This window comes from Thermobia domestica, chromosome 3 (genome assembly GCF_964235325.1).
Source record: "Thermobia domestica chromosome 3, izTheDome1.hap1.1, whole genome shotgun sequence".
NCBI classification, from domain to species: Eukaryota; Metazoa; Arthropoda; class Insecta; order Zygentoma; family Lepismatidae; genus Thermobia; species Thermobia domestica.
This window is the reverse complement of record NC_137456.1, coordinates 88,757,378-88,779,622: the sequence shown is the minus strand read 5'-3', so window position 1 is coordinate 88,779,622 and position 22,245 is coordinate 88,757,378. Positions and strand designations below refer to the sequence as shown.

Genomic DNA, 22,245 nt, shown 5'->3' with positions numbered 1-22,245 from the left:
AAAACATAACAATCTGAGAACCGAAAGGAAGGATGTAGAAAGCACATTCACATTCTTATTAGTGTCATGTATGTTCTTTTGCGAGAGCACTTTTTATAATATATACGCTTCTTGTGCGATGTACAACGTATCGTGAATATTAAAAAATTGCTGTGTAATGAGACGTAGTAAAAATTAAAAATCATATAAAAATTGCTTTGGGTTACAAACACTAGTAGTAATATTAATGAAACCTAAAGAAACATTATTAATACAAATGGTGTTTGCTCCACCTTCAAATTCTCTTATATCAAAAAACAAGCGTCTTCGGCTTTCTACTTAATAATTTTTTTCGTGTGTGTAGATTTAGTACATATGTGTATCGTGGATTAAGCTAAAGCTTTAGCAATTACGTCAGAAACTGTTTACAGTAAGAGTTAATTAATATTCTAGAATTAGTTGTATTAAATTTATCTTTACGCTATTGTTACTATTATTATTACTGTTGTACAAAATATTGGAGGTTTGTACAACAATAATAACGCAAGTAAGACGAATAGGGCACATCCAACATAATTTACTATTATTATAATAAAAGAATTCGCTCAAACATCGTAACCGACAATCTTTTTCTCAAATAACTAGTTGGTTTCTTTACTTATTATTTTAATTTATATATTATTTTAAGCCTGAGATAGAGATTTTAATTTTAGATCAGACAACAACAATTCTGTGATTCTAAACCCTTAAAAACTATATTATTTTCTCAAATATATCATTTTGAATTACTTGCAAAATTTCAAATATCTACTACCTTACATGAATTTGACAATATTAATGGACATGTTTAGGAATTACGATTCTGTTATTCTTTTCAGGTATGCTATACCAATTCTGTGATTTTACCGCATACAAGGAAGTTGAAAAAGAAAGGAAAGGCACGGGATATACCTGAATCAGAGAACATCGAAAAAACAAATATTAATTAGAAGGCTCGAACTACTACTCTCTATATGGTAGTGGATCAATTATTTTGAAACGCTCTTATAGCTTTTAAATTAGTAGATACAAAACGCTGAAATTTTATACGAAGCAAATATCGACAGGGAGATGTTGTTTGGCATACCATGTAATACTACCAGATTAACAGTGTTGACAATCCAATATAAAGTTGTATTTTTTCAAATGGCATTACACGAGTTAAACGAGGCAAACAACATTACATTACCTATTTCAAATCCATATATTAAATAAGAACTTACAATATCATACTTATTATTCAGTGTTACAAACTAAGAGTACTACAATCAAAATATTGGAGGTTTGTACAACAATAATAACGCAAGTAAGACGAATAGGGCACATCCAACATACCTTACTGTCGAATACTACTGTATGATCATGATATGATGCACTTTGAATAAATACGAATAAAGTTACAAGGGTTTGAAAATTTGACTTTTTTCAAAAGGTTTTATTTCCTTGTTTCGCTATATAAAACCCTGTTTAGATAAGCATTACATCCAATTATGTGGATTGTTTTAAGTAAACCTGAAGATCATGATATCGTTACAACAATTTGATATCTCAAACCGTTGCAGGTGGAATAATTTTACAATACGAAGCCCATGAGAAACAGACAATGGGCTATATCTTCAACGTGGGTCATAATTATTTAACGAGTTACTGAGATGAAACCAAAACTTGGTATCACAATTTCGTAAGCATGAATAATTGAGACCTGTATCTGAGTCCCTATCAGACAACCTGCTAAAGACGCAGAACACAAAACAGTTACAATCCAATTGGTTGTCGCCATTTTATTTATTCGTATATTCCGTCTCCCAGTGCTTTTGTGCAATGGTGCTATTCAGCCGATTCGCTAGAACCGGTTGTTAAAATATGTCCAGTTCACAAAACCGTTCGTTATACCCAGACGTAACAGTAAATTTTACGCAGTTATACCCAGGGACAGTAAATTTTAGTTTAACTATCTTTGTTTTTAGAAATTCTTACAAGTACATGGTTAAACATATGATCTCTCAGAACAAGGTATAAACGTTTATTTCTTAATCTCAAATGCCCAGATTTCAAGAATAATAATTGGGATCACATGAGTGTAATGGTGAGGGTTATTTATAATTCAAACAAATACATACGATTATCAACAATTGTTTTATTTATTGCTGTATTAACTGTTTGACAACTATTTATCTTGGATAATTCGTTTCTAAGATATTCGCAGTGCCACCTAATTTCAACACACCATCTTGCATTAGGATGCTATGTAGGTATCTAATAAGGTGTTTCAAACCAACATCGAAACACCGACAACGTTTAGGAGGTGATTCCTGACACCAAGATAAGACGAAATGTATAGACCAACCTGGGTGCACAAATGCTTTCTTTCGGAGTTATAGGCTGCCGAACACATGAAAAAATGAACTCTAGAGTCCATAGCTCCAATACTATGACCTACCGTAGTCGGGTCAAGACTTTATTTACGAACTAGTATATGCTCTATACAAATATCCATGTTTCAGAATCCTGCGGTACTTCCGCAATAATTTTTATGGAGGTAATTAATGAGTACTTCAAATTAAATGTCCGTAGCCAAACTATCTCTATAAAAATTGTTGCGTGCCTTCCTTAGGATTCTGAAACATGCATTTCTAGATAACGCACATATTAATTCCTATGTGAAGTCTTGACCCAACTACGGTAAGTCTCATAGTTTTGGAGCTATGGACCTTTAAAATTCATTTTTTCATGTTTTCGGCAGCCTATAACTCCTAAGGGAAGCATTTGTGCACCCAGGTTGGTCTATACTTTTCGTCTAATCTTGGTGTCAGGAATCACTTGTTAAACGTTGTCGATGTTGTTTCGAAACACCCTATATATATAGGGAGAGAGAAAGAGAACCGGTTGTTAAAAAGTTAGAATAACATCATCGCTTTTATGATATTTGTTGGACATCTGCTTTACGCATCTTCACTTAAATTATGTCAGAAGAGAAAATGTTGATATATGTTCATTCTTTGAATGTAAAAGATTCAACATTGAATTATTTCACTTCCCTTTTAACAAAGTCAAACTAATTTATTTAGATTATTTATTATTTGAGTTTTATCCTTCTGTTATGTTCTATAGGCTCAACGAAATTTAAAAAAAAAAAACTATGATTATAATAGTAACGAATAACACTTCTGTGCCAGGCACAACTCAACCTCACATTTGACACATCTTAATTTTATTTTATCATAAAAGCCTGGAAAACAGATTTCATTTATTAATTCAATGGTGGTTAAATTGGGACATCAATATCGGGGCTATTTGTCTCCGTCACGATTAAGGCCAGTGGCGACATGTTCTACTTTATGGACTGCTGAAGACAAACAATAAATAAAAGTTAAAAGCTATAGAACACACAAGGAAGATAAAAGAGACAGTCAAAGTTAAAATAATAAATAGCAAAGGTAAGACGATAACCATAACTAATATATTTGGAACACTAAATTTTTAATGAAGTAATATGATATTTCGTAATTTTATCCGTGTTACTTAAAATTCGGTGTTATTTTGACAAATTGCCCATATTTGTGTTATTTCACGATTCAAATATACAAAAAAAAAAAAAAAAAAAAACTACTCTTTCAATATTTCTATAGGTATTTGTAAGATTTATTTTGCTTTCCGCAACTTTTCGTTATGATTCAAATGGAAAGTTCAGGTCTCTACTAATTAGTCGTTTAGACATCTCATATGCTAAAGAAATTTGGATGTCCAATAATTATGATGTCATAAACTGCATATCCAAATTTCTAGTCTATATTTAAAAAGTCTGAAAGAAGTTTCTGATTGATTTGGTAGTACTTTGTAGATATGACTCACTTTCTACATTTTTTACATTCTCTTTTAATTTATTGGCTAACATTTAAGAAAAATGATGGTAAACTTAGGGAAGATCCTGAAAGTAAATATTTGTTTCATTTAATAATGTATGCAGAAGTAAGATATCTTCCGAAATGAAATTACCTTCGTAGTTGATTCTTCCATCGTGGTCAATATCCGCCATCGCCAACATTTCGTTTAGCTCTGCTTCGGTGACGGTTTCACCTATCATTTCCATTGCAGTTTTCAATTCATCCTATAAAATATAGTAAAATCTCATCAGTGACTTGTTTCTACAGCTATTCAAAGATCATTGGTACATGTGTATATAAAGAATTTTCATTGATAAAATGTGAAAGTATTATTAATATGTTGTAGGTCTCCATATGTCACCAGGAGCAAATTTAGTTGTTGTGTCGCTACTACTTCATATACTATTCCACTGTTTCAATATTATTTTTTAAAATATATTTATTAAATAACATTTACATATACTCATAATAGATTACTCAAGTCTATAGTTCTCGTCTGAGCGCTTAATTTCAGCAGAACACCTAAATAAGTAAAGTAATTACCGTCATCCTGAATCCGTAAATTTCAATTTAAATGTACTATGCATGAGTGTGTTAAAAGTCTGATTATCCTTCTTTACATTGCTATGGTTTAGACGTATGTAATTAATAGCAATTCATTATTTCTGTGAATGTATTTTAAACCATTATAACAAAGTTATACAAAATACTTTCTCTCAAAGTTATACTTTGGGCACATGCTTCAAGAGTTGTTAAAAAAAAAATATGTCTGAGTTACTATTTAGTATTTAGTTTCCTTACTAGGAATCGTAAACTTAAGTCTAAATTGGAGTTCTCATTTCGTCTACATCCAACAAAAGGTTAGAAATATATGGTACGGATTGCTGAAAGATTAGTAGGCAAAACGGAAATAACCGGAAAGAGCATGAATCATTTGAAAATACATTCAGAGAAATCAGAAATGAGAATTTCACGTTGTCCAATAACCAAAGAAATGGATATGTGAACCAAGAAAATCTATTTGTGTGCCAACCTTTGTTATGTAGCCATTTCTGTCTCTATCGAAGACTCGGAATGCAGCTATTAAGTCCTTCGTGATGTCGTCACTCGTGTCTTGGCTCAGAGCCTGTATCCGGCTGACCCACTGCATGAACTCTGTTTCATTGATCAGACCATTACCTGTAATCACACCAGACTTTGAACAAACTTTTTTTATACCGTATGACAAAGAAACTTATAGTAACTTATATTGACATCATAAGAGTAAACTCAGTGTTGTTAGGCATATAACATACACTTTTTTCATTAAGTAAAACTCAAATACACGTGTACTATATATTGAAATCCTGAGCCACGGCTTTGTCTTTGTGACCATTTCATAAGCGAAACTACATCAGGGTTATGTGTTTATACATCGGTTCAGTAATATATTTTCATTTTTGCTTTGCGAAAACCCAACTTCAAAACAACTAAAAGGCGATATGTAAACATTTATATATATATATATATATATATATATATTTAGCGAGTTGGTAACAATGAGATTGGTGATAGCGTTTGTGGATATCCTGTAGTTTAAGAAGTATGTTATCGAAATTGCTTATTGATTGCTTACTTACATTTAAAACTGTTCGAATTTTATCCTAAACTAGCAGCGTTCACCCCGCTTCGCTGCGGTCACCCCGGAACGCAATAAACTTTGTTACTTAGATAATTTTTACTTTTTCGCTTTCAAGTGATATGATAAAAACCATAGAAGATTGCAGTAAATCTTAACATTATATCGCCTGTCATTTATGTTAACCCGCCCCGCTTCGCTGCGGTCATCCCGGTGCTGGCATATTGTAAAAGTGTCTGTAAAAATAAGCAAATCAATTAAAAAATTTTAAACAGAAGATTCAAGCTATTTTCCGCTGTATATCGCCTGTCATTTATGTTAACCCGCCGAGTGACACGGTCATGCGGGTTGCATATAAATACGTTTATTTTTACCTATGATGAACTAATAACAAAGGATTTGTACGTTATGGACACTTGAATGGTCAATTATCTCAAGACACTGGTAATTAAAAATTAAAGTGATATGATAAAAACCATCTAGGGTCCAAATCCTAATAACCCCCCAAAAATGAAAGAAATTGGTTCAGCCGTATTAGCGTGATGAGCGGACAAAGGATTTTGTACGTTCTCTTTTATATATATAGATAGAAGATATTTAATCAGTGTTGCCAATCTAACCATTTAATATTTAAATCTAGCCATTTTTCATATGCTGATTAGCTACGAAAATGTGGTTTAACAATTAGTTATAATTTTGTTCAATTCTGCAACAATAATTGCCAATTTTTAGTCACTTGTTCTTAGCACTGGCTGAACTCTTTTTTCAATCAAAATTTGTATTTGTATAAGAAAAGTGAATTGAAATTAAATGCAATTTGCTATTTTTCTAATCTCCCTGCTTCCAGCAGCACTTATAATGCCACCACACAGTAGGTAATCTATCTTATTTGTATCACTCTTGCCTATGCGTCATGGTCTTATGGTAAATCGGATTTCTGGAACAGTTTGTTGTTTCGTAGTTAATTTCAACGCACAGCGAGTTTGTATATGATCTATTTGGAGTGTCTTTTTGGGCTGGACTGTGGTCTTTTAGCATTGTACTATATAGATCAACAACCCCACCATAACGTATCAGTATTACAGCAAAAATTGGAAACTAAGAAAATAAATCAAGAGATTTTAGTATTTCTAGTCAAAATAGAGACCAAAGTGTAATGTAAATATGTATTTTAAGTATCAATAGTAGAAGTGTTTGATTTGGGAATGTAATAAAACATATTACATTAAAGTTAGGAAATGTTTTGCTAAATTACTTGCCGAAGTGTTAACTATAAATTTAGTTATAATTGTAAGTAAGTGTAGCCAGTTTTAGGTAGATTCTGTTCCTCATTTAGCTACTTTCAGAAGACACATGTTGGTAAAGTTGTAATTTATTAGTATTGGTGCTCACTCTTTGCATGGATAAAGATAAACTACTGTAGAATATTTGAGAAATGTACAAACGTTTGGTTTCAGAATACTTGTTATAAGAGAAATCTTCCAGTTTAAGGTTCCACGATGATGCCTATTAGGCTATGGGAGACGAATGATTAAATTCAAGTGAGTGATGGAAGACTTGTGGAATAAGAATATGCGAGGAAACAGGAGTACTCCGAGAAAACCAACGAACATCATGCTGTCTACCATAAACTTACTTGGTTGAGGATCGAACCAGGGACCCCGCATACCAGAGGTAAGCACTCTACCACTGAGCCACCGTGCCACCCAGAATCATTGTTATTTCAGTTTTCACTTTACCAATAATCTTAAATCTCTTAAAATCTCTCTCCTAAATGCATATCATATTTCAGCCAAACCTATTTTTCACAATTGAAAACAATAGATTAGCTCAATTCTGTTCAGAGATCAAAGTTCGCGCTGGAAATTATTATACAATATGCCTCCGGAGACCGAATATACCACAACTGGAACTTGGAATACGAATGAAAGACTCGACCAAAATTTACCCCGAATACGAACGCAAGTTTGTAATCTGAACGCCCCAGCATGTTTCTCGTGTGCCAACGAGATGCTCATTCATTTGCTTTGTCGTTCAGTTTATTATCGGAAGCTGTAGTGACAACATCTCATGGGATTTTCGCTGCTATTTTTATCCTTTAGTTTCGTTTTTCGAAAGGTGTATATAAACTATAAGAACAACTTAATATATTCGTCATTGCTTCTAAGTTCATTTTTATTCAAGTATTATTATTATTTGTAAATATTTTACCTTAAAATTCAGTGTATTTACTATTAAAATCATTTTGAAAATAATTGTAGTTCGTGGAACCTAGGAACGGATTAATCCAATTTCTATTATTTTAAAGAGAGAAATTTATCTTGTTATACGTATGATTCGAAAGTCGAACAGGGTTGCTATACTAATACAATAAAGAAGAAAGACCACTCAGCATGAGACCGTTGGGGCTTCTTTTAGGAATTATGAGCTCTGGAAAGTTGTTTTATCCAGATTTTTAATATAGCGAACCCCTGAAAGAACGGCAAAGGTAAGAAATAATACCAACAAAATCTAATGTTGCAGAATTCATAGCTGAGTGAGTTTTGTGTAAGGGGATTGAGTAAGTGTATTTTATTTGTGAACCATTCTACTAAATAGAGTTTCCATTCCAAACTTTTCTGCTGGAAAATCACTAGCTGAAAAATCACTCCCGTATAATTTGTGCTCTAATGACTTCTAAAGTTGATTTCCTATGAATGTCATTAAATCAATAAAGATATATAGGATGAGATATGCTTTCCGTAAAACCTAAGAAGTCCAATTCTAGCAGCCCTAGTTCTAAAAAGAAACACTAAAGTCATTTCATTAGATTTTTAAAATTTTTTGTATTATTTGCTCTTTAGTATACTCCGTGTGTATGCCATTTTGAGTTGAGTTGATTTTGAGTTTAACGTCCCTTTCAGCAGCAAGGCTATACGAGACGGGACCTACTGATTAACGTGGAATCCGAACTACATGAGCTCCCGCCGGGAATCGAACCCGGGTCTCCCATGGAAAAGGCGCGTACGCTAACTGCTTAGCCACAAAAAAAAGCTCTGCATGCCATTTTATGTCCCTGAAAGGCTGAAGTGGAGAGAAAGTAAATGACTATCAAAAATTGTTTATAACTTCTGTAAATATCAACAGAAAGTGGATTTGCATTAATAATTGTGTATTTTTATTCTTAAAAATGTGTTCCATATCTTTCCAGTGGTAGAAGATGACTGAAAATTGCAAAATGTTTAATACTTTGTGAGCGTGCTCAGGTATTCCTACGATATGAAGTTTGTCGCTCAGTGGTACAGATGTACGGAGCTCGAGCTACAGTGCGCCGAAGGACTTCGCACTTAGGAACTGTCATAACGAATCGATTAAAACTGGATCTCTGGTAGGTACTCTTAGAAGCAGCCGTCCTTCCATTAAGTCAGAGCAAAATGCCAGATTGAACCAGAAAGGGTGGATATGACGTCCAAGAAATTCAATAAGCCAGGTCACTGAAGTGGAGTAATCCAGCAGAACTAAATTTTCGTTCATGGAAATCGCATTACTGTCAAGAATTCAGTGAAGGACCACCAGATTGAGTTGAAGGCAAACGCGGAGACTACGGACATTTGTGTAACTGGGAACATAAATTTGAAACTGAAATGTTTATGTTATTTACCACCATTACTTCTAACACTTACAACCACAATTAAGTACTAACACTACCATTACGAGTAACTAAATGTATACTGTACCAAATTAAATGAAAACTACACAAAACAATGATTATAGATGCCTATCTTATTATCCATAGTTTTTGAACCTCTTTGCTGCAAAAAAGAGTCTTACTTTCCAGAACCGTCTTGTTTGGCCATCACAAGTCCTGTCGACACTGTTTTTATCATCTGATCATATACACTAAACACTCGTTCGAAATCTGCGCTACTGAATGGTATTGTGGCAATATACTGCATTAATTTGATCAAGTTTGGTGCATCTGCTTTTTCGAAACATACACTCCATAATTTACAATTATTATTATTATCCTTCCTACATATGTATAAAATTATAGATTTCAAAACAGACAATTCATTGTACAGTTCATTTCCATCGAAAATAATTAAGTTTCATCCTCACTTCTGTCAACTCATATATGTTAGTGCCAGGCGATAATACAGATGCAATAATGAAAAGAATTGAAACTTAGTTATTGTTGCAATAAAAATATAAACCTTATAAATAACTAACTATAATGTAAGATAATTAATTGTAGCAAGTTCATATTTAAACCTGTAGAACGAATTTTCAAACCAAGTCCTTCGGGTGGCATCTGTAGATCTGGCAACCCTAGTGCCAGTCGAATAGTGTGTGAGAAGATTATGCTTGATTGGTACAGAAACTGGCCGGAGTCAATGTTTCTTCCAGACCTGTCTTTTGGGGGCATTCCCCCCCCCTCCCCCCGGAGACCAAAATAATATATCTATAATATAATAATAAATAGGATAGTATCAGCAGTGCACCCCCGGAATACCAAGTGTGGCCCCCCGGAACAATGTTTCTGAAAGAAACACTGGCCGGAGTTATTTGAGAACACCGTTTGGTCAGACCTAACAGAGGTCAAGATGTTTTATGTGGGTACCATGTTGATTGAACTGATGGACAGAGGTTTACTGCATCAAACTACAAACTGTGATCACCGAGAGGACTGATTTCAGCATGTGTTCACCAACTTACCACCAGTGCAGACTTTCTGTTTCGATAGATAGCACTTATTACCAAATGCTTTCAGGAGCTCATGCAAAATACTGTGTCTATGTGGAATTTTAATTTGGTTACAAACTGTAACATCTTGAGGTCACTTCAATGTAATTCGTTATTTATAAAGAAGACTTTCCGACAGGCATCCCCTGTATATCGTAAGTCTAAAACTTTCTTCTTTGCTTGTAGTTTTTCGGTTTGAAGCATTAATCTTTATTAAAATGGTGGATGTAAGTCATAATTGTCAATTGACTTTATAACTCATCGTGATTGTTCAGTGTTTGAACAAAACAAATAGTATGGATACAGGGGCGGATCCAGGGGGCAATCGCCCCCCCCCAGAAGAGGAAACTTTCTTATTTTATATATAAATAAAAACCATCCCAGAGTTTGAAGCTCTTAAAAGTAGCTCTAAGTAGCAGTATTATAGCCAACCCCCCCCCAGAAGTCCGTCCTGGACCGCCCCTGGCTTTAGATCATTAGACGAATATTTCACATCCATCAGGTCTGACCGCCCCCGCCTTGGAGTCCATCCGTCCCCTCCAGAACTCCGTCCTGTATCCGCCCCTGTCTGGATATGAGTTTAAAGAACGGGAAACGAAAACTGAGAGTTACTCTAAACTTAGGTAGAGTAGGGTTCATTGCCCAATACGATACCTGAATGACTGGCTTCTTTGATGAGATCCTGAATAAGTTCGTCCCTGACGTGGATTCCAAGGTTCTGTAACATGTATTGGAGTTCACTAGCATTTACTCGGCCATCGCGGTTCCTGTCCAAAAGATTAAATGCTGTTCGTAATTCTGCAACAAAAAAAGAGATCAAAATAACATATAATTTATATACAATAAGAAATGAAATGTGCTTAAACTTATTTCAATTGTAGATAGTTGAAAATTTAACATATGCATATAGAACAACATAACCCCACATTCTTGCTTTAAGAAATGAGATTGCTTAAATTTCGTTTAAAATGCTTTTTTCTAATCGTACATACAAAATAATAATAATAATAAAAAGTTGAGAATGCTCCAAGAGCATTGCCAGAACGAATTTAAAAAGAATGGAGTGGGAAGGATAACTGTGATTATTCCTACATATAAATATTTTATCCACACCTGCTTCTGTCTCTCGCAAAAATTCGTAAAATATCATCTCTATAATTCACGGTTCCCGCGATATGGCTCCTTAAATCTTCTGAAATTTGAACTTTTTGGCTAATATCTGGGCAACGGTGGCCAGTTGTCTAGTGGCCACCGGTTACTATTTGGTACCAAAATGTTGATCATCCTCTTAGGTATTGGCCAACCAATATGATCTCTCTATGACTTACGGTTCCCGACATATGGCTCCTTAAATTTCCCGAAATTGGATATATTTTTTTGGCCAAATCTCTGTTGGCTTTGCTCTCTATAATTTTATAAATAATACGTGAAGGTATAATGATTCGTGTTTCGGTTTATGTCAAATACAACGTGGTGTCAATCATTATGTAATACTATAATGATTTCATATTATTGTATCTCGATGAGGAAAGAAAGCAGGGGTGAATGAATTAATGAATGAAGGTAGGGACAATGAATTAATATTCTGACAATGATAAGCAGGCCTAGGTACTAAGGCACATTAATTGTTCGTTGCAAGGATTTCTATTCTTCCTCATCAGGTCCCGACTGTATCTATACCTGTTTCAGTGGTGTTTCATACTGGAAAAGAAAAGTTCATGGTTCATGGACAAAATTATAATTGAACTTGAGATGGTAAACATAGGTATATGGTTTATAAAACATTGTCTCTGTAATGGGGAGAGATATATGTGGGTTAGGAAACAAGGAAATGCTTCCAGCCGTTAAATTAATGCAAATGAATTACAACGGATGGTAGCGACATTCAGCAGAAAAGTTGGAAAAGGTTACGAGAATGAAAATAATCTTGTTACCGGGTTGTAAAACCCGTTGTACAAAGGATAAAGGCATATTGGTGTTTAGCGCTGAAATTATGAAAAGCAATAAGGATAAGTTGTTATTTGTTTGTTGCTTTTATGTGCAGAGAACAAAACATATTTCGTACACCTCAATTGATCCTTACTAGTTCATCATTTCTTGTGTTTTTGTGAAAAGCTACTACCATATTTTCTTTATGGATAACAAGTTTACTCTTCCTTTATCATAAGCATATGGAATTACAGATTATGGTCATAAACAAATAGGAGTGCTGTGTAATAAAGAGATTTCCTCTTTGATTCGATTCCAAATATACTTCATAGTATGATACATAGTTTGTAAATATATATACATAAGGTGACCCAAAAGTAGGTATACACCCCTGAGGTTATTTGCTTCGGCTCTTCCGAGCTTAAGATGTATATAAAAACACATTAAGAACAAATAATAAAGAAACTAAGTCTACCTGAAGGATAACGATACGAAATGATATAAAATGCAATGAGCTGATCACTGTACGGTACTGTATACCTACTTTTCGAACGCCATGTACAGTATATATAATAGACTCTCGTAAATTCGAACTTGGATAATTCGAAATATTGGATAATAAGAACAAAATTTATTCCCTTTAAAAACTGCATTGAAAACAGTTATAAAATCACTGGTAAATCTAATTTTTAAACCTCCTGTTTGGATAATTCGAAACAGGACTACAGTACAATACTTTTTTGAGTGTTGGACACATTGTAAACAGAAGAAAGTAGTTTCAACTTGTTTTCAGTTATCCAGAGGCATCCGCAGGGAACAGTGAAACAAAACACATTCATCTCATGATGATAAAGAAGATAAAGGCGAGATAGGTGATACAGAAAAGAAGGAGCGTATGCTAAACTCATCTGAAGTTTCTGAAATGTTTTAAATTTTAAGAAGATTTATTGAATGTTAACTAAATAGCACTAATGGCGAATTCCAAGGGATAAATAAAGTTTAAGAGTTTGTTGACCTGTAAAAACAATCAGATTAAAAGAAACGAACATAAGAAATTTTGTTAAATGAAAACAGATAGTGAAGGTTAACACTCGGGTATGTAGTTTTTTTTAGTGATAATTCAGTGTAACATGTTACTGTATTTATGTGTTGTTATACTTAAAACACAAACACGATGTTGCCCATCACAAATTTCTATGGTAGGAGATCGAACGATAGACTTCTCACATCAGAGGCGAGCGCTTTAGCACTGAGTCAACGTATTGAGTTCATCTAGCATCATGAGGACAAGTGGGGAGCTACTTGAATGAAAGTAAGAGTGGAGAAGAAAACAAGCAATAAGGGTGATCTTACCACACACACTCACACGAACTTAAAAAATATCGAATGGTCCGCTTAGTTTCCTTAGAGCTTCGTGACATGGTACGAGGATATAAAATTAATTAAAGTCTTCTAGGGTTTAAAAGTACTCGTGAATCAAAAAAGTCTAGTAAACGGAGTGTGATTAACGTAATCAATAGAAGAGCTTACAGGCCGTAATCATCTCAAACATGCACCCATTGTCTCGGTATATCCTTATATATAGTTTTACGAACGGAGTTTACTGAGCTCGCTCATGACAAAATGGTTAATATTCTTGCTTTAATGAGGGAGACCCACGTTCAATTCTTGGTGGGGATACACATGATTCGAAATCCAGCCCAGATCTCGTATAGTCTTCAACCACCTTTGCTAGTCTAATGGCCTAAGTGCGTGCCTTTGTGCTTGGATCTCGATAGACGAGCATTGAACACACGAAAGTAGTTAAGACCGTACTTAAACTCGTACATAGCTTCGTTGCCGACAAAGAACATACGTTTGCGGCCTGGCACTAAAATGTGCCATTGATAAGAAGCCGTTCATGGCGTATAGTGTCATCTATGGAAGAAAGCTACCCTAGTTTATTGGAGGCTTATTTGGATCAGTCGCTGTGTGTTAGGATTGCATTTTGTATAGCAATACTCCAGTCCATATGACTGTTATTGCCAAGGCGGAAGTGAAAGACTGTCACTTCAAAGAGATTTAGCATCCACCATACAGCCCAAGTTTAGCACTGTAGCCTTCGCAACAACAGCTGTGTGGGCTTGAGCATTGTCATGCAGTATGGAAGCTTAACGCACAGCGGCTGATTCAAATGACTGCCTTCAACGAACTAACGCAACTAGACAGTTGAAGCTGATACATTTTTTTTCCATAGATCACACTATACGCCATGAACGGCTTATTATTATCAGTGGCTCGATATTTTAGTGACAGCCTGAAAATTTTTGGAAATACCCTCGTAAATAATAATAATAATAAAGGAAATCAATCGTACAGTCTCTTCTCTAGACGTAAGCACAAAGTAAATAAGCTTTCTAAGTTGATTGTATCAATGAAGAGAAAAGTAGTTTCAAATGTCGACTCGTGAAGAAATTCACATTAGTAAACATTAAAATATTATAATATTATATAAAATATTATAAAATATTAAAATATTAGAAACCTTACCTAATGTTGTAATTCTTAAGTAATCCACAACGAATAAACTAATTTGAACAGCGACGCAAATACACTACTTGTCGCCCTTGGCAAGAACTCGTCTTAGCGCCTCCCTGACCAACCAAACCAAACCGTTCCCTCAAATATTTGCCCCATTTTGCGCCCTCCCAATTTGGCGCCCGGGCAAAGCTCCGTTTGCCCCTCTAGTTACGTCACTGAATTTGAATAAGCATTTCAGTAATGTTCAGGGGAATTACTGTCTTTCGAAGCGAGAAAACTGTCTTTAGATGACCGAAAATATTTTAAAAGCTATTGTCACCCAAAACCCACTTTTAGCTGGTGACTATACAGGAAAGACATACTGTTTCAAATAAATTCCCGATATTGTACACTAAAGCTCACATTCAATTTGTATCCTAATGCCTCTCCAAGGTTACCTTACCAACAATAACGTAGTAAACAGATTTTTAAGCTATCTATAACGCAAAAAAAGCTTTTTGTGAAAGTAGATTAGCCATGAAATATGTCTATAATGTAATATCTATAATGAACATATTAAAATCAACCAGTGCAGTGTGCTGTATATATATTGCAGCTTCGTTATATATATATATATATAAAAAAAACACCTTTATTGAATTTGGGGTCTAAATGGAAGCGTTTTTAATAAGAAAGAGAAAAGAAGCTGAAATGAAAAAGATACCGGATGTCTTTGGACGTCATTGAAAGATTTACTTACGTCTTCAAAAGTCAAAAGTCGTGGTCGTTGTTGTTTCATTCGAGATAATTGCGTTCTTGCTAGATGGTGTCTTCGTCTTCAATAGATAGACCAAAAGCATTGTTGCTACGACCACAAAAACTTCCCGAGCTCCAGGGAAAAATATTGCTAATTTTTTAAAAAAAGCAGACTGAAAATTTCGTAACTTTAAAATAATTTGGCATTTAGGTATCTCTATATGTGATTTATTAATTTTGATCCTTAATGTTAAATACACAAATTAGAATTTACGTAGATAGACTAGACCAGTGGTTCTCAACCGTTGTGTCGTGACACACTGGTGTGTCATGCAGGCCCCTAAGGTGTGTCGCGAAATTTTAGAATTTAAAAATAATGAAGAATTTAACAATAATTAGTTAAAATTGAGACGGACTGTACCAGTCAACAACTTTTAGTGGCAGCAATAAAGCTCAGTGCTATACAGAGTCATTACAAAAACTAATAGGTGTCACTATTATAATAATAATAATAATATATTATTATTATTATTATTATTATTATTATTATTATTATTATTATTATTATTATTATTATTATTATTATTATTATTATTTATAATAAAAATATCAAACGAGTGTGTAGCGGTGTTCTGGATGTTCAGTTAAGTGTGTCGTCAGTCAGAAAAGGTTGAAAACAGCTGGACTAGACCATTAAATTTTGAGTGAAATTTTACAATATTTTCGAAAATGTGGAGATTTGTTAAAAACAATATCTCCTTACACTTATACTCAAAAGAAAAAAGTGCTGTTTTACATAGTATCTGTCTCACTCAATTTAAATTTTTATTTCGTTATAGACTCATTTTTTTTTTAAGATAAGCACACAATTACATTTAATATGCTTCATACATTGACTTATAAAATATAAGCAAAACCATTGGAGCTATTTTTGAAATAGAAAATACATTACAATTTTCGTTCCTGTATGTTCGAACCTCTTTCTGACTATTTTTTGATACATAAGATTCTTCAAGTTCGTTGCTTAATATTACTTTTAAAACTCGACACGGGGAGTATGTGGCGAGCCAAATAAACAGTAGGGCCTACTTATACAGTTGCCTGTGGAGCTCGAGTACGCTAACTATACGAACTGATATCGTATTTCTTTTTATTTTATTCAAGCTTCCTCGAGTTAAAGATATGACGGGAGTTCAATGGCTGCTTTAGTGCCTTATGCTTTAAATTTTGTGCTTACAATAACCATGTTTCAAGTTGCAAGATGAACCGATAAGCAATATTAAAAAAAAAAAAAAAAAAAAAAAATCAAATCTGAATTATTGAACAATAACGCTACTAAACATAATGTTTTATACTTCTGTAAAATAATACTTCAGCACGTTAAAGAAAAAAGAAAAGAAAATTTTATAATTTAGAAGCCCAACCATGTTTTAAAAACAGAGTTGTAGATTTAATTCTCTCTGAATTCTGAAGTACGCTTTCAGCTTGCAGTATATCAACCCTTCTCCTACCAAGTAGAGTATTTCAGTTACTCCGATTGTTTCTGTGAAAAGTTTTAATGAAAATTTTAGGAGAAAAGTGGGTCTCTTTCTATATGTTGTTAAATGTAATAAGAATCAAACATATCAGTATGATTTTCAATATACTAATTGTTGTCTAGTTTAGATCAAGAAATACGCTGTAAGGTAGCTCAGTTATATCTGTTGGGATATTACGGATTATTTTTGAATAATTATGGAATATTCGTGCTATATTACGGATTATATATACAGAGTTCAGAAAAGCACTGTAACATATGCACCTTGAGAAAACAATCAAATTCAGTAGCAAAACTAAGAAAAATATATTGAAAAATAGTGTTAGGATAAGTATAAATTAGGTTACTAGAAAATATGTGAAGTTTCCATTTTAATAAAAGAATCCATTTCAGCCCTTCTACGTTGGTGTAACGATTTTATATTTGTCATGAATGAAACACTTATTAGGATACAAGATAAATCTTCCCGGCGGGAGCTCATGTGGTTCGGATTCCACGTTAATCAGTAGGCCCTGTCTCATATAGCCTCGCTACTGAAAGGGACGTTAAACTTGAAAGAAACTCAAGATAAATTTTAACAGAGTTACATTTGTTTCCTGTAAATATGTGTGGGAGTAACCCATTGGTAGAAAGTGGTACATTTTAACCCTTAGTAAAGCAAAGGTTAAATCGCATGTATCATATAAGCTATTCTAACTCCTGAAACTAACCAGTAACTACAATTTCAAAATACATTCAATTTATTCTTTGATGACTCCATTTGCAGCTTACATACTTCTAAGCGCGCCGACCTACCTCAAAGATTTCACAGAAGTAACAGCCAAAAGCCTGAAACTTGAGTAGAAATTGTGATCTTGCTTCTTATTTCGAACTCTGTATGCACTCTATATATGTGTAGCACTAATGCGATAAATTCCTCACAAACTCTAATTTTCATATATAGAAGAAGTTCGTAAACAGTATTCAGCTTAGAAAGAGAGGGAGAGGCTTATGGGACACATCTTAGGGAAGAGTTAGAGAGTATAAGACAGCATACAACAAACATTTTGATTCTCTATAGATGATGACACGAACTAGATTTTAAGAATTCTCCTCTAAATGGATTTTGTAGAAGTTGAAATGTGTTTCTCTTATAAGCATTGTTTTCAAGCTAATGAACTTTTTGCAGCAAGAAAATCTACATATCCTTTTATCAAAGGCAACCAACAATGACTTACTGTTGTACAGGTTGTATAGAAGCAAGGAAATGTCACGGATTTTAAACGATACAGTACGTTAAAGTTAACCGTTATGCTTGAAAACTTTAAATACAAGGTGGCTCAAAAGTAGGTATACAGTGCCATAGTGATCAGCTCATTCCATTTAATATCATTTCTTATTGTTATCCATCAGGTAGACTTAGTTTCTTTATTATTTGTTCTTAATGTGTTTTTACTTATGTCTTAAAGCTCGGAACAGCCGAAGCAAATGAACCCATAAACTAAAATGTTATACTTGATCTATGCAGGGGTGTATACCTACTTTTGGACCACTCTGTAGATCAATTCTTTTAACGAAATCAGCCGAGATAATTGCTCTAGCTATCTATTGTAAAAAAAAAAAAATTAAAAAATAGCTTTTTCTTTTAAAAGTAACGGACGGGTATTACGTACTAACAGTACACTCTTAGAAGTCTCACTGCGTGAAACTAATAATAATAATGAAATTATCGAACTACAATTAGCCTATAGCATTACAATAATTTAGCAGAAACTGAATGGCTGAGTGGTATGATTACAGCACTATCGAAAATTATAAAGTGTGTAGTGCCGAAGGGTATAAAATTAATAAGTTCTTAAATTGATATGTGTAGTAATGTTCCACCCATACGTCATGTACTGTTGCGACCTACTGTCTAAATTCTAATGTGTAGGAAATAAAAGAAAATCGCGACATTCTGTAAAGCCATCAAATTTCCACAAACTCTGATTTTTTTTTTATATAAAGGAGGGGGGATTAAACAAAGCAGCTACCATGGCAAGGATAACTGTTGATCAATTATCATATTTTGGCTTACCATATATCGATTTTCCGTCATATCGACAACAACCCATCTGCAGGATATTTTTCATGTTAACTAACAATATTATACTATCTTTCGCGCCAACTGGAAACGAACATTTTCTCTCTTTTTTTTTTTAACAGGTTGGCCACAATGTCAAGTAGTAAGTAGAAAAGAACTACCTGTACAGTATATTAAATCTCTCTGACAATACAAAAAGTACTTATCATTGATTTAATGCAGAAAACATAAGAAAAAAGTATATATTATCCAAAAGTTGAAAAAGGTTTCATAGGAATTGTTTAAGGAAGAGGAAAAGATTTTACCGAAATTGGAAAGATAGTGTTGAATTAAGAAAAGAGAATTTTCTGACTTTTTCCCTATAAATAAACTCTCAGAGCTGTAATTAATCTAAGATATCAATATAGTTGCGTAAATGAGTTCCAGGAGGATTTAACTTGTCATGCAAGATTACCTCGGTGCTGGTGATTTAATTACCGGACACTGGAATTCAGCGAGTTCGGAAGTTTAATGACTTTTCGACGCAGCATGGTCCTGTATAAAGGCCAACAGCTATTATTAATCCTGAAGTTATAAGGAATAATTCAATTAGTTCTAATAAGCATTGTTGAACTGGCGTGGTTTTAAACACACATCAACAGCACAATGTACAGTAATGGTTGGAGTCTCGAATCTGAGTTGACAGATGCCATATGGTAGAGTGGAACCTAATCGTTATCACACTCGAAGAAACCGCTCTAGCTATCTATTCTAAAAACAGAATTCAAAAATTTACTTTCGTTCCAGAGTTGCTGTGTGGAATAATGGACATAGTACTAACACTATATGCCCCACTAAGGGTATATAATAATAATAATAATAATAATAATAATAATAATAATAATAATAATAATAATAATAATAATAATAATAATAATAATAAAGATACAGATAAAAAGGTAAAACTACGCCTTCCCTACAGGTAGTTATATCTCATGGAAGCGTGAAGACAAGGCTTAGGGAGGCAATGTGGTCGACGCTTCACTCCAATTGCCTTTATACCATCTCCTCACAAGTTCCCCCAATTATTTGACAGAGGCTGGATGCATCTACGAACTGTATTTGGATCTTCGCCATCATAGACATTCTGCAATGTTTGGCGCTGCATAACCTCTGAATTTTCCTCTTTCACTCTCTTCCTCTTTTTCCTGCCACCACACTATACAGCACGTCCTGCATGATATAATTTCTTCTCAGCCAACATAGCCAATTTTTCTTCCTTTTTTTCAATTACATCTAAAATTGTTCTCTTCTTCCGTATTATTTCTAACGTTTCCTCTTTCGTTTCCCGTTCAACCCAGTAAATTCTCTTCAAAAGCTTCCAATCTTTTTTCATCGCTTTTGCATAATATTCATGTTTCAGATTAGTCGTTTCCTTAATTCTTTATTCAAGGATCACTAAATACATTTTTTCTTCTTCTTAAATGCTTCTTTTGCCATTCATATCCTTGCTTTTATTTCACACGTTTCATGTTCTTTTCTAACAGTACTACTTAAGGATCGGAAACTAGTCACCTGTTCCATTGTCTCCCCTTTTACTTCTATATTTGATACCGATCACTTCGTTGCAATCATTCTGACACTTACTTCAATCCTATATTCTTCGCAGTATTTCCTCTGGTGAATCCCATTTCTCTGGAGTGAAGCGAGGAATAAATTCCACTTCACCGAGGATCGAAGCCGAGGTGTCCGGTTGTTAGATAGGCATCGTGCTAACTACACCATTCCTTCATTGATTCGAATGAAAAAAAAAATTTCAAAGAAATGACAATCATTTCTTTTCAAGTTAGTATTATTGAATAATAATAATAATAATAATAATAATAATAATAATAATAATAATAATAATAATAATAATAATAATAATAATAATAATAATAATAATAATATAATAATAATAATAATAATAATAATAATAATAATAATAATAATAATACCTAGTTATATCATAAATACTGTCACAAAGTTTGGAGAGGCGCTGTAGGCATCCGGAGTGGCACAGTGCTGCCATCTGTGTATAAAGCGTTAGATGCATGTAGTGTGTGTTTGACTGTTCATGACATACGTTGATATTGTACTGAGTTCTGATGGAGTGGGGCGATTACGAAAATCGTGTAGCAGTAATTGCACTGCACAAGGTCGGGAAGACAGCAGGTGAGATTTTCAACCTCCTCAAACCCCTACAAATCAGCAAGAGATTCGTGTATCGCGCCATACAGCGATACACCGAGACTGGAACGGCAGCTGACCGCGCAAGGAGTGGCAGACCACGAACGGTACGAATCCCGCAGGTCCAGAAAGCAGTCGCAGCAAGAATTCGAAGAAATCCTGTTTGAACACAAAGTGTGATGGCTGCTGAGATGAACATCAACAGAAATTCCGTCTCGTGTGCTCAGGAGTGACCTACATCTACGGGCGTATAAGAGGCGGACTGGTCACTTTCTGACCCAAACATTAATGTCGCAGAGAGTCCTTAAATCAAAGAGACTGTTGCGGCGTTACGCCAACAACCTGTACAGAAAGATTCTGTTCACTGACGAAAAGGTGTTCACAATTGAGCAGGCCTACAACGCCTAAACTGACCGTGTGTATGCCACGTCATCTATTGCAGCTGCTGAAGCAGCTCCAAGGGTTCAGAGGGCACATCATCCTCCCTCAGTGATGGTTTGGTGGCGAGTGAGCTACTCAGGCACAACCCAATTGCATTTTTGCGAACAAGGTGTTAAAACATCTGCCAAGGTATACTAGGACACAGTGCTAACACATATACTTAAACCACTGTCTGCTACCATGTTCCCTGGAGAAAGGTGGACCTTCCAGCCGGATTCCGCTTCAGGCCACAAAGCGAAAACAACCCAGGACTGGTTGCCACGGAACGTCCCCGACTTCATTTCTACCGCTGATTGGCCTTCTAGCAGCCCGGACTTTAACCCGTTGGACTACAAACTTTCGGCAGTCCTTCAGGCAAAGGTCTGCCATAAACGGCATCCATCTGTCGACAGACTGAAACAATCCTTGACCCGAGCAGTGAACAATTTTCCCATGGACGTAATGTGTAATGCCATTGACCAGTGATCGGACAGACTTCGTATCTGCATCAAGGCCAACGGGGGACATTTCGAGAAATGATTCGTGCGTCAGATGTAAAACATGACCAAAATAAATTGCTTTGGTGTTAATA

The 22,245-nt window shown here is 34.5% G+C and overlaps 1 protein-coding gene across 3 annotated transcripts in view; it reads right to left on the bottom strand.

The window, feature by feature from the left end:
• The window catches only part of Eip63F-1 (Ecdysone-induced protein 63F 1), a 373,190-nt gene that overhangs the window by 6,416 nt on the left and 344,529 nt on the right, over positions 1-22,245 (bottom strand). For all 3 annotated transcript variants that reach the window (XM_081751261.1, XM_081751263.1, XM_081751262.1), the window contains 3 exons: positions 10,897-11,040; positions 4,936-5,081; positions 4,015-4,126 (listed from right to left, as the gene is read on the bottom strand). In XM_081751261.1, coding sequence (XP_081607387.1) covers positions 4,015-4,126; positions 4,936-5,081; positions 10,897-11,040 — 402 coding nt within the window. The remainder of the gene's footprint in view (positions 1-4,014; positions 4,127-4,935; positions 5,082-10,896; positions 11,041-22,245) is intronic.